General features: G+C 36.4%; 1 protein-coding gene across 1 annotated transcript in view; it reads right to left on the reverse strand.

Annotated features, from left to right (window-relative positions):
- Positions 1 to 14,934, reverse strand: part of PsGEF (Protostome-specific GEF) — a 509,082-nt gene that overhangs the window by 15,541 nt on the left and 478,607 nt on the right. The window contains exons 26-27 of the mRNA XM_069840300.1: positions 7,202 to 7,337; positions 2,141 to 2,348 (exon numbers count right to left, since the gene is read on the reverse strand). Of these exons, the coding sequence (XP_069696401.1) occupies positions 2,141 to 2,348; positions 7,202 to 7,337 (344 nt within the window). The remainder of the gene's footprint in view (positions 1 to 2,140; positions 2,349 to 7,201; positions 7,338 to 14,934) is intronic.

The following is a 14,934-nucleotide window of genomic DNA, read 5'->3' on the forward strand; positions in this document are numbered from 1 at the left end:
ATAATAACAATAATAACGATACTAATGATAATAATAACAATAATACTAATGATGATAACAATAATAATAATAACAATAATAATAATAATAACAATAATAACGATACTAATGATAATAATAACAATGATACTAATGATGATAACAATAACAATAATAATAATAATAATAATAATAATAATAATAATAATAATAACAATAATAACGATACTAATGATAATTCCAGTGCCGAGGTCATGGAAAGCATGGGGCTCTACCTCCATGCCCCCCAACTGCCTTCATGGCATGTTACGGGGATACCTTTACCTTTTTACCTTTACCTTTTACTAATGATAATAATAACAATGATAGGCTACTAATGATAATAATAACGATACTAATGATAATAATAATAATAATAATAATAATAATAATAACAATAATAACGATACTAATGATAATAATAACAATGATAGGCTACTAATGATAATAATAACGATACTAATGATAATAATAACAACGATACTAATGATAATAATAATAATAATAATAATAATAACAATAATAACGATACTAATGATAATAATAACAATGATAGGCTACTAATGATAATAATAACGATACTAATGATAATAATAACAACGATACTAATGATAATAATAATAATAATAATAATAATAATAATAATAATAATAATAATAATAATAATAATTTTATTTTCTCAGTTAGATAATAGCAATATCATTACCTAACTAGTTGCGTAATAGAAGTATCATTACGTAATTATTGTGTAATGAATGTGTTTAAAACATTTTTATTAGTGATGTTGTTGTTGTTTTCTAATGCCAGGCGTTTGACAATAAAGTCATTTGACCTCTTGCACTCCAATATTTTTCAATGGCAAGTTGTAGCCGATTTAAGTGAACACCATATTTTAACGTTTTGGTGGCTACTTCATTCACACACAACCCCCAGAATGTCTGGAGGACCACACCTGCTGTTGGTCGACGGGTCCATTGGACCTAGCTGGGAGATCTAGATTAGTGATGTAAAGACCACATTACATAATCAAAGTGGATAAAATCCATTTATCTCCATAAAAACAAGGTAATAACAACATACGGCAGTGTGAGTGGAAAAATGTGTTTTTATTGCGTCATACTAATTTTTCTTCCTGGCTTGGTATTTCTAGTTTTTCTAGACAATATATTAATGTCTTACAGTAATTTAAAGCGAAGTAAATTGTCCCCCTATTAACCCTCTACTGCATGAGTTATTTTTTTCTCAAATAACGTTCAGCTGTTTTATTGGCGCCATAGACTCAGAGATACCAACTTCTTAAATTTTCTTCGACTCTGTCTTCGTTGCTAACTTCAGAGCGTTGCCTCAGAACAACAGAATGCATCTGAACATCACGCAGAAAAAATGAGAAAATAAAAAGCAATGTGTTGCTTTGAGGCAACACTATGCAGTAGAGTTGGGCAACACGATTCTTTTTCAGAAGTCGATTCCAGCGATTCAATCACACATTACGAATCGATTCTAACGATTCGTTCACGATTCTTCCCAGTCTGCGATTCCAACTATTCTTTTGAATCGTCGCAAGACACTTTCCTTTGCAAACCACGCGTAGAACAAAAACGTTCTACATCTCTCGCATAGATGGCATAAGAGGCGAGACATTGGATTGTCTCTTTCTCATTGGCTGGAACCATTCAGTATGAACTCCATTAGTCTACAAAATTACCCAAGATAATGTCTCTAAATTATAATTTATCAACTGAACCTTGTTATGAAGTACATTTTTTGCATTACATCTCTATTTAACTATGCAAATTTCAGGTTTGTGTTCATTATTTTCCATACTTAACAAATGCAGTACATATTTTGATTTCACTCTCGCTCGGGAGCATTCGACACGGTTCGGAAATGTCCGTTGACAGGTTACATCAAACAACGAATAGAATCGTGGGTTACGATACCATGCCGATTCCTTCATATTCTTTTGAATGACGATTCGTTTGAACGACGATTCGTTGATACCACGAATCGATTCTTACGATTTTTTATTATAAGTCGTTCGAATGAACGATTCGTTCACGAATCGACCCAACTCTACTATGCAGTAGTTAAATATACGTATTTCTAGAAAAGTTTGCCTCACCGACACTGCAGACACATCGGCGGCGGGGAACACGAGCTCTTCGTCCAGCTCGCCGCCGCTCGTCGGCGTGCCCCACACCTCCTCGCCGGAAGTGGCTGCCGACGTCGAGCACTCGTCTTCCGCGCCCCCGGACGACGCCGTGTTGGGGTCGGGGGGCGAGTCCCCACGCACCGGCTGTTGCGGGGACTCTGCCGTCGGCCTCAGATACCTGGCAGCAAGGAATGATCTCACATCAATGCACGATGCACTTAGTTATTGTATGGAGTCGAGCATGACAAAATCTAAACTGTTCAGTAGTCATTACATCTTCCTGTTTGCGCTCAGCTGTTATTGGTAGCCTGGGTGCGATAACGTGCGTCGGAAGGAATGCCTCAACGTTACGCAATGCAGGCGTGCAAGACAGAGACTTTGCCTAAACATTGCACAGTGGGTCAAAACGGAAATCTAGCCGGACAAAATTAATAACTTATACTCTATCTAATAGGTTTTCATGAAATTTTACACACGAATCACATGTAGCATATATTTTTTGCGTACAAGTTCTCATTACGTTTGTGTGGGAGGAACTACCCCTTTATAGGGGAAGGTTTTAGACAAAATTAATAAATTTCCTCCTGTATAACAGATCTTCTTGAACACTTGTACAGGAATTATAAGTAGCATATATAAGCGTGATTTGATTTCCAATCATACTAACTTCGCTTCTCGTCAATTCGATACGTTCCTTTTCAAACAATAAATTTAACTGGCTTAGTTCTTGATGCGAATGTGCAGAGACAAGAGGTTGAATTTCTCTTCTGTTAGGTCTACTACTACTTTTACGAAATAATTATCTTCCTGCGTATTACTAGACATGAGGCGGATTAGGCTGATACAGTTTCTGTTTTTCTAGAGAGAATTACATCATATATCGATTAAGAAAATTTTATTTATTAATTTTTCAATACTTAGCACGATTTTTTTTTTACTTCTATGAATCTGCTTCCACTGACGACTGAAATTAACTACAAAATTCTTTTCTGAGCATTTTTGTACACATTCAGAACATTCTCGTATTCCTATTTTTATTTTCATGTTGTTAGTAAGAGTTTTTATTTCCAGAATCTTATTTTTATTTGGTTATTTAACGACGCTGTATCAACTATAAGGTTATTTTGCGTCGATGGAATTGGTGATAGCGAGATGAGGCCGAGGATTCACCACAGATTACCTGACATTTGCCTTACGATTGGAGAAAACCTCGGAGAAACCCAAACAAGTAAACAGCCCAAGCGGGAATCGAACCCGCACCCGAGCGCAAGCACGCGTTGTTTACACCATATGGCAAAGTCGTTTAACGGGTGGATGTATGTAGTTGTATTTATGCTGCCTTAGTGTTTATTGTAGCATTTTGATACAGAGAATCACGCGGTTACAGCTATTTGAAGAACTGGATTCGAAGATTCCGGAAGCCACCGGCGTAGCTCAGTCGACTAAGGCGCTTTCGTGCCGGAGATAATCGGATTGAGGGCTGTGCTGTGTTGTTAATATTGAACTGAGATGCGTTTCTAGTGTGGGGAATTGAGAAACAGTTGTTTGTGAATGATATACACGGAATAAATCATGAGTTTTAAATGATCAAGAAAATACTTTTGTCCAGCCAGATTCGTGATTGACCCACTGTGCATCGTAGTGATTATGATGATGATGACGATGATGATCTAATGGTATTGTGGTTAACTCAGCCTCTAAGACAAATGAGTGCCAAGGACATTTCTTTGGGGGTAAAGACGGTTGTCAGACATCATCGGAACTTCAGCATCTCAAGATACAGAAACGACGCACTAAAAAATATAGTAGTAAAATATGAACGAAATCTCAACAGCCTGCTAGTGGAATCACTGAGACTCTTCAATAGAGACAGTTAAGATTGTTTATGCTCGACCATGCCGAAATGTAGTAATTATACACCTGGTAGCAGACCTTTAATGCATGTCATTAAAGTACACCTACTCATTAAAGGTCAGGTCTTTCAGCCAATGACGACTCAGGTTACAACTGTTCAGCCAATGACAGGTCAGCTTTCTACCGTTACAAAACCGCAAGTATCGATTATTCTCGGATATGCAATCGAAAGAGAATTAGCGAAAAGTCACGGAGGCTGGAAATCCAATACTGTCGCAGAAGGTTATGTTCTGTTACTATAATAATTAGCGTTAATTGTAAATAATATTCAAATAAATTCAATTTGTCATCTCGTTTTTCAATGTCGAATTCAATAATCAAGGTTATATCAAGTTTAACGGGATTACGTCAAGGTCAATGACATTATTGTTCCTCGGAAAAAATCAATACTTTCGCGTCTGCGCACATCTCACAATTCACGACCTAGAACAAAGTCACTTCCGATCTTGTCAGATACAAATAAAATGTATACATCTGAATACCGGTAATTTCAAGTTAGAAATATGGTCGAGCATAAAAAGTCGTATGAAGCTCTCCTATAATGGTAATTAAGAAGCTCGTATGAAAATTATGAAACTCGCTTACGCTCGTTTCATAAATATCCATACTCGATTCTTAATTACTATCATTATAGGCTCGTTGCATAATGTACTATTACATGATAACCGAAGGTCAAAAGAATTAGCGTGCAAAACCCCTGTTCGCCCAATTATGGGATATGGAGCAATAGGTTGGGATCCTTACAGACAAAACCAAACCGATTCAATAGAAAAGGTCCAACGCAAGGCAGAAAAATATGTCAAAATGGGAAAGGGACATGGTGAAGAGATAATAAAAGACTTAGAGTGAGAATTTCTCAAATCAAGGCGACGAAAACCCAGTCTGACCGCATTGTTTAAGGGAAGACTCCACTGAAAATCATGACAATTTTTCCAATTTTTTTTTTTTTTTTGTTATTTCACTTATTCAGAATTTATATTTTCATACCCGAAATGGATTCAGCTTATTTCTGATTACAAATACTCGTATGTTTACACTTTTTAAATTAAGGCTGGAAGGGGGCGTGGAATTAAAGAGCTGTCAAAATTGTTTTTCATCGAAGAATTCTTTTTTTTAAATTTCTGATTATAAATCTAGTAACTTTTTGTTGGCTCCCTGAAGTTACTAGATGAATGTAGCGGAGGAGAATATTAATTTACATAAATATTCATTTTATTTTCAAATTTATTTTTCTGTGTTCATTTTTGTTAATTCAACACCAACTTTCTTATGCCAAATGTTAATCAATCTGGATGAAATTTTTACTGCAAGTATTTATAGGGTACCTGCAAGTTTCTATGCATTTATTTTGTGAGAAATATTGCTAGTTTATTTTATTAATTTTTTTCTTAAACAAAATATTAATAAAATAAACTAGCAACATTAAGAACAATATTAATAAAATAAACTAGCAGCATTTCTCACAAAATAAATGCATAGAAACATGCAGCTACCTCATAAATACTTGCAGTAAAAATTTCATCCAGATTGATTAATATTTGGCATAAGAAAGTTGGTGTTGAATCAACAAAAAGGAACACAGAAAAATAAATTTGAAAATGAAATGAATATTTATGTAAATTAATATTCTCCTCCGCTACATTCATCTAGTAACTTCAGGGAGCCAACAAAAAGTTAAAAATTACTAGATTTGTAATCAGAAATTAAAAAAAAAACAATTCTTCGAGGAAAAACAATTTTGACAGCTCTTTAAATTCCACGCCCCCTTCCAGCCTTAATTCAAAAAGTGTAAACATACGAGTATTTGTAATCAGAATTGAGCTGAATCCATTTGGGGTATGAAAATATAAATTCTGAATAAGTGAAATAGTTAAAAAAAAATTGGGAAAAATGTTCATGATTTTCAGTGGAGTCTTCCCTTAAGGCACAATTGGGACACAAAGCATGGATCGAAATCAATACTAGATTAGTAGCATCATCATACTTAGGCAGGGCTGCTCATATTAGGAAATTTAAATGCAAAATACAAAGAACGGACGTGGCAAAATTTTCCTTTGTTAACCGCACAATAGTAGACTGGAACAGCTTACCTGCGGCAATCTTTCAGAGTGGTTCTCTCAAAATCAATACATTTAAGGAAAGATTGAGAAGATTAGACTGAAAATTTAACTGTAGGTGCATTGTAATTATCTAAGTTGGTCATGTAATTAATTAAGTTGATATGAAATTAATTAAGTTGATATGTAATTAATTAAGTTGATATGAAATTAATTAAGGTGACTTGTAATTAATTAAGTTGATAATAGTTGGGTTTAATAGAAGTACTTATTAAGTTAGGTTTACTTTTGCTTAAGCAGGTGTTATTGTTATTATAGCATAGTTCTTATATATAGTCCTAGGTTTATTGCATTTATTTATTTATTTATTTATAGTTCGATTTAAATTTACGTTTATTTTATTAGCGTTATTACTGTAATTAGTCCCGCGCCGTGGCGTCGTGGTCTAAGGTATCCAGCCTAGGATTCGCGTTACGGAATGCGCGCTGGTTCAAGTCCTCATAGGGGAAGAAATTTTCTCATGAAATTTCGGCCAGTGTATGGGACCGGTGCCCACCCAGCATCGTGATGCACTTGGGGAGCTACGGTAGGTAGCGAAATCCGGTTACGCAAACCAGCTATAACGGCTTGGGGGCTCATCGTGCTAACCACACGATACCTCTATTCTGGTTGGATGATCGTTCACCTCTGCTTCGGCATGTGGGCGTGAGGCCAGCAGCCGGCTGGTCGGTCTTGGCCCTTCGTGGGCTGTAGCGCCACGGATTATTATTATTATTATTATTATTATTATTATTATTATTATTATTATTACTGTAATTTTTGTAATGTTATTATTGTATATTATATATCACTGCCATCGGGTGTATACCCAATTGTAGTATTAATAAATACATACAAATCCACGACGAACTCAACAAAGTATACGAAATTTCCAAATATCGAGCGGCACTGTACTAAATAGTTCCGAAGCGGTTTTAAGGTGAAAATACTTCATCACAATATTAAAAGATATTCCATTTCATCTACAACACTTCAGCTTCCAAATCTTTTGTGCTCTCACCTATCGAAGAAGGCAGCTGCTCTGGAGTCCTCGCCCAGTCTTTCGAAGAGCGCCATCTTCTCGGCAACGAAGGACCCGGCTCTTGCCGTCCAACCCCTTAGCGACTGGGTAACCACTTCCAACTGAGGGGACTCCGCTGGAACATGTTAGCAAATTGTGTTTGTTGCTGAGGTGCAGCCATTTTTACCACAGTCCAGTATATACAGTCACGAAGCTTGAGTTGTGAGGGTGCTAGGAACAATAGACTGTGCCAGTACTATTTCGCATTGTCTATAATGAGACGATAGTAGCGATCCTAGTGGTTAGCAACTATCTACGGATGCATATTTACCACGTATTGAGCTTCGTGACTGTGTAGAGTAGACTGTATTTTTACTGTATATTTTTTTATCTTGAGCTTAAAAGTTTTTATTTTTCTATAATGATTACAAGAAAACAGACCTAGTTCTCAATTTAATGATTGTAAGCAGTAGCCTATCCCCTAAAAATATATTAAAATATTAGCGGAGAATCTCTAGAAATTTGTGTAGGAATTACATGAAATCTGTGACAACTCATAATATTACGAGAAAGGACATCAGTTTATCAATCAATACTAAAGCAACAATTACTATTTTATCACAATGACTAGGGCCAGGAAGTTCATGCATTTGCATATATTTTTCAATTGACTGTAAATTGTACTATCACCTTTACTTTTTACTTTTTAACTTTGCTCTAGAATATGCCATTAGAAAAGTCCAGATTATTATGATATATCGAAGTACATATGATACTTCCGTGCAGGAATTCTGCGTTATCGTGTGATGAAGGATGGGGTGGAACGGAGAAAAATTCTCTCGGGCACCGGGACTCGAACTCGGGTATTCAGCTCTACGTGTTGACTCTTTATCCACACCGTATTCCAGCTCCGATGCCGGATTTAAGCCTTCTCAGCTTTTAAGTTCTACCTCTCAGTTTTCCCTTTGGTGGCCTACCCCCATGTACTGTGTCACAGAATATGTGTGACAGTGGCATAATGTCCAACGCACTATGTACAGAGGTGCACTTATTACGAGTGACTAAGTGGCCGAGGTCCGACGGAATGGGCGTCGTCTTCAGCGTTGCCAACCGTGGCCGAATTCGGCTAAACGTAGCTTAATTTTTAGTCATGTAGCTTGTAGCAGAATGGTCGTAGCCGAATGTCAAAATGTAGCCGAATTGAGATTCGATCGAGCGACCACGTGTAAACATTTTCTTTTAACAAATGTGTTTTCTCATACTAATACCCACCAGAATTTCCTCACTTCCTCATTAAAATACGAAAACATACCGGTTGAAACTTTGTGTCACAGACTGAATTCTAAACAATGTGACCCGCATTTATGGCAAGGGTAGGATTCCTATTTTCAGTTTTATTTCCCTGTTATGTGAATAGCGCCTCTTACTGACAATTTCTGTACTCGTGAATTTGCTGACACCCGTCAGGCGGTTTATTAGGGGTCGCCTACCCAACAAAAGTAAACCAGTAACCTGACAGTTCTTCTGTTTGTGAACTTCCCTGCACATGGCAGAGTTTTTATTAGGGGTTGCCTATTCGGCAAAAATAACCGTACTCCGACTTCAAATAACAATGAAACTTAAGCCTCTTAGATTTAAAAAACTGGCTCTTCCCATGCATATCTATCTCACTGTCCATTTGTTACGACACTTTGTGCAAAACATTGTAAACATTATAACATTGATCATCTGTTCTATTTATTAAAAAATAAGGGCTATGTCTAAAGTTCTAAAATCTAAAATATCTTCATACATACCGCACTTTACAAATAGTCTTCCGATGACACCGTGTTTAGGCCTGCAATGTTTTGCACAAAATTTCGCAACAAATTGACAATGAGATAGATATGAGTGGGAAGGCCGGGAAGGTCCAGTTTTTAAAATGTGTGAGACTTATGTTTCATTGTTATTTATTTCCTTTCATGGCGTCTTCCCCCGTCAGTATACTGGAAATAAGGAAAACAGTCTTACATGTGTCTGATTTCCAGTCAGTCGAGTTCCACTAAAATAGGACCTACTTAGTAAATGTAACTTTTGTGTGCAGTTTAGTGTAGTGTGTTGTGATTTCATCTTGAATTCTGACAGTGAGTGCCAATCATCCACGAGGAAGAGAAGCCTGCCGCATAGAAATTAATCCACGTAATAAGCTTGCTACGAACACACAGAATGGTCTCCTGTTATCATCGCATGCTAAGATCAATGACAAGTCAGTGTTATATCCTAAGGCAGGACCAAATGACGAACAACAGGAAGAAGAAGAGGTTGATGGCTTCTTCAATGTGTGTTAGTGTTTACAAAATTTTGACTGTAAATATGTATGAATACGTAGACAAATATATATAAAACGTGGACACTGTGACATTTTTTTTTGTGTTAGCAAGTGTTATCAAAAGGATCAACTAGATTTCATTAGGTGAGTTAATAAATGCTTTCCCTTTTTTATATTGCTACATACTTTATAGACTGAGTTGAGCAACGCTTTACCAAACCTATAGAAGTGTGTTGATGCTTAGGCCTATGTATTGCCTTTCTGTTTGTAAAAAATAATAATGATTATTATAAATATTAACATTAATAACCCCATTAATAATAATAATAACAATATTTAATTATATTATTATTTTTTCTTTCGAATTATTTTTATTAAATTAATATAACGGGCAATGAAATCATCGTTAAACACAGCACACTGAACAACATATACGCAAATTCTTCAAGTTTCGAGCGTAGCTTAATTTCAGTCTTTGTAGCTGAATTTCGGGACGTTTGTAGCCGACTCGCTCGTGTTCAGGTTGGCAACGCTGGTCGTCTTGAATCACAAAGTGATTACCAGGCATCGAGACTTTGGACCCGATACAATAAGTTTACTGTGCATGTACTATAGCTTGTTGACTCGCTGCAGGTAGTGAAAGGTAGAGATGTGTTGAGGTAACAACGTTGCTGTTTAGAATAGAGTACGGTAGTATGGGGAAACGCACACATATGTACATTCTGAAAGTAAATATACATTACACAATGATAATGTCAAAAGAATGTGAAAAGCATTTATTCTCCTGTCTTTTATAAGCATTTGTGTTTAATTATACACAGTGTTAATGGTGGAAATAAACATGTAGTAATTTTAATTTCTTCATTTATCCTATTGGTCGTCTTTAGGAAGTGCAGTTACAGTACCGAATTGCAATGTACCTACTACACGATACATTCTCAGTGTCTCAAACGTAAATCTTTTTCAGTTGTCTACCAAATACAGTTTGTACTGTGAAAAGATGCGCTCTACGTCGCCTGACTTTATAGGGGCAAAACGAAAAAACGTAACATCATTGCAGTCTCTAAGAGACAGTGTTTTATTCTAGGGTGACTCTATGTGCACTAATTTGCTGTTTGTATTACACAATGCTCATATCCGTTATTTTTACATAAAATTGATTTCTACTTCTGTTTTACACGTTCAGTAAGCCTAACCGGTGTACTTGGTATCTCATTAATTCTCTGTGTCATTTCCTCAATTAATTTGAGGGCTTCCGGCATCTCTTGCTCTGACTTTTCTAACCGTGTAATAGTTTCAGACACAGTTTGTATGAAAACCAAATTATTCACCAGAACCTTCAAATCGAGAGCGTTTTCCTTTGCGTATTTGTTGGCATTCATTCTACAGTACCCCCACCCACTGTACGCTTTACCACTATACTCAGTACGCCGTTATGCAGATTTTCCACTGAACTGCTCTATCGGGTCCGAAGTCTCGAAGCCTAGTCATTACTTACGCGTATCATATTACTATGATGTACCGAAATACATAGAGTGAATCGGGGGGAGATGACTATCGGGGGAAAATGCTTATTTCTTTGTAGTTTCCTATTCTTCCACGAGAGAACGTCACACTCATGTCTTCATGGTCACTGAGACAGTTGAATGTCTGTAGAGTGGAAACTAACTCATTTTGCCACGTGTTCTTGTTGTGAGAAGAAGAAAAGCAAGAAAACGGCTCATTTTTCTGATATAAAATAATTGCAAAGGTACATTAAAATTTTAATACATCCCTTAATTCGTAATAACTGTCAAACCTTTGTAATGGATATTGTTGCAAAAGTTCTAAAGTTTGTATTGTTAACAATCAACGACCTTGCTCCGCCATCTTAGGCTGCGTCACAGTACTAGGCATCTTACCCCGATACTTGGGGAAGATGCCTCACTTTCTTTCGGGGTAAGATGGCAATTTGTTGCAAGAGTTTAATTTTTTGTTTTATTGTAGGGAATGTGTAAACATTACGTAAGGCCCTCTGATAGACGTTAGTGGATTGAGGACAGTCTTCAACTTGCGATGGAACATGTTAGAACAGGAGGTATAGATAGTTTTAGAGCATCGCAAGCATACGAGATTCCTTACCGTACCCTTAAACGCCGCCTAAAAAGAATGATGGCAGAAAATGTACTGGATTAAATTCATTATGTGCAAGAAGTAATTTCACGAGTTTTGCACACGACAATAAAATATGTGCAATGACTGTGTTGCTAAGTAGGTAGTGATAAACGAGTGAGAAAGTGTCCGTGAGCTTTAGATTAAGTCATTTTTGTTATATACATGTATCAAAGCAAGTTCAGGTAAAATACATATATCAGTAAATGTGTTAATTGCATTTGCCATCTTACCCGACTATCGGGGAAAGATGCCTACAGTGTAGATATAAAGAAAACCTGTATCTTTAAACAAGGTAATTAATGTTTTCTGTTTTGTACCAAAAGGCACGAAAACGGCTCATTTTTCTGTTATAAAATAACTGCAAAGATACATAAAAATTTTAATATATCCTTGAATTCGTAATAACTGTCAAACCTTTGTAATAGATATTGTTGTAAAGGTTCTAAAGTTTCAATTGTTAACAACCAACGACCTTGCTCCGCCATCTTAGGCTGCGTCACAGCACTAAGGCCGTGTCTCAAAGCTACATTTTCAGCTGAAGTGAACTAGATTGTTGACTAAATAGCCGGATGTGACGTCTGAAGTCATGATCCAAAGCTACATAGTCCATAGCAATCAAGTCCGTAGTAGCTAGTCAACGAAAATGCTTGCTTGATTGTTGACTTGTTCACTAAACAAACATGGATACCTCATCAGCAAATGGGGTTATGAAATCTGAAAATGCTTTGGAAGTAAAATAATGTAAATATAATTTAGAATAACACGTTAACTTTGAACACTGATATTGTTAGTACCTTCTGTAGAATGTTTTAATCATTATTGTAATATATTAAGCCCTTATCTTTTCCATACAACTCGTAATGAAACTGCATTAGGACACTGCCTTCTTAATTTAGTGCTGCACCGTGATGTCATGGTTTTTAGAAAAATAATCTATGAAGAAGGCCATGATTCAAGCATACATGTCCAAAGCTCCCTAGTGTGTAGTTTACAAGTCACCTAGTTGCTAGTCACTAGTGTGTAGTATGGACTTGAGCTTTGAGACACGGCCTAAGCATCTTACCCCGATACTTGGGGAAGATGATCACTTTCTTTCGGGGTAAGATGGCAATTTGTTGCAAGAGTTTAATTTTTGGTTTTATTGTAGGGAATGTGTAAACATTACGTAAGATCCTCTGATAGAGGTCAGTGGATTGAGGACAGTCTTCAACTTGCGATGGAACATGTTATAACAGAGGGTATGAACTGTTTTAGAGCATCGCAAGAAAACAGGATTCCTTACCGTACCCTTAAACGCCGCCTAATAAGAATGATGACAAAAAAATGTACTGGATTATATTCATTGTGTGCAAGAAGTGATTTCACGAGTCTTGCACACGGCAATAAAATCTGTGCAGTGACTGTGTTCCTAAGTACTGATAAACGAGTGAGAAAGTGTCCATGAGCTTCAGATTCAGTCATTTTTGTTATATACATGCATGAAACCAAGGTAAAATAACATATCGATGGCCTAGAACCAGACTGTTCCAAGTCCATTTTACTATTTTTTTTTCCAGGAGAGCTATTTTAAGCCCCTGACATTCAAATCTTCATGAAACAATTTGAAATAGCTTCATACCAACCTTCTGGAGAGGAATACTTACAATTAATTGATTAAATGGCGATCTTACTCGTGTTAATTACGTAAGCATGTGAGGCTTAAAGTTGTTTCGGTGCTACTTGGCACCATCCTCAGAGCCTTCTGTGTCTCGGCGCCATCTCAACTTCGCTGCATGTTGTGTGAGTGCGTTCGTGTGATGAAGAGTTGTGTCAAATAGTGTGTGTGGTCTGAAATGGATCTGTGTGTTGAGAATTTGATCAGGGTGTGTTTTAGTGTGTCTGTATGTGTTGAGTTTTTGGTTTTTGGGTTGTATGTGTAGGATTTCCATGTCTGTATTTATGTTATTGTATGTGTGCTTAGCATTAGTTATGTGTTATGGAAACCCTACACATACAACCCAAAAACCAAAAACTCAACACACTAGAACAATATGAAATATACAGACACACTAAAACACACCCCAGTCAAATTCTCAACACACAGATCAATTTCAGAACTTACTTACTTACTTACAAATGGCTTTTAAGGAACCCGAAGGTTCATTGCCGCCCTCACATAAGCCCGCCAGCGGTCCCTATCCTGTGCAAGATTAATCCAGTCTCTATCATCATACCCCACCTCCCTCAAATCCATTTTAATATTATCCTCCCATCTACGTCTCGGCCTCTCTAAAGGTCTTTTTCCCTCCGGTCTCCCAACTAACACTCTATATGCATTTCTGGATTCGCCCATACGTGCTACATGCCCTGCCCATCTCAAACGTCTGGATTTAATGTTCCTAATTATGTCAGAACACACACACACTATTTGACACAACTCTTCATCACACGAACACATTCACACAACATGCAGCGAAGTTGAGATGGCGCCGAGACACAGAAGGCTCTGAGGATGGTGTCAAGTAGCACCGAAACAGCTGTAAGCCGCACATGCTTACGTAATTAACACGAGTAAGATCGCATTAACAGAAAAAAAATAATTAATATAAAAATTATAAATTGAAAATGATAAGTAATTTATTTTCAGTATTTGATCCATCAACAAGTATAATAAATTTATCATTAAATTGAATCAGCACTATATTAGGATTATTTATTATTCCAATGAGTTACTGATGCTTCTATGTATCGTAAGCTTGCAGAAGGTAAAATAAATACCTAATACAACTGTAAAAAATAGACCTTGTAGTGCTTGACTATAATTATTTTCTAGAAGACCATGATGTGCTCATGTTACAATTATTTATATTCAAGTGTTAAAGGTAGTATACGAAAGATTCAACATGGATTATCAATACTTACAATTTTGCTCGATTCATATATGCAGACAAGAACTGGAACACAATGAAACACAGATTTTTTCTTATAAAAAGTTGGACTTAGAACAGTCTGGTTCTGAGCCATCGACATATCAGTAAATGTGTCAATTACATTTGCCATCTTACCCGACTATCGGGGAAAGATGCCTAGAGTGCAGGTATGAAGAAAACCTGTATCTATAAACAAGGTAATTAATGTATTCTGTTTTGTACCAAAAATATAGTTTCAAAATACCTTCCAGACTTTGATATTTCAATATGAAATTCAAAACTAAATGAACAGTATCTTAAATTTTCAATCAAAGAAAAAGTAAGGCATCTTCCCCCGATCCACTCTATGATATTTACGTGCA

The sequence above is a fragment of the Periplaneta americana genome, chromosome 11 (assembly GCF_040183065.1).
Source record: "Periplaneta americana isolate PAMFEO1 chromosome 11, P.americana_PAMFEO1_priV1, whole genome shotgun sequence".
Lineage (NCBI taxonomy): Eukaryota > Metazoa > Arthropoda > Insecta > Blattodea > Blattidae > Periplaneta > Periplaneta americana.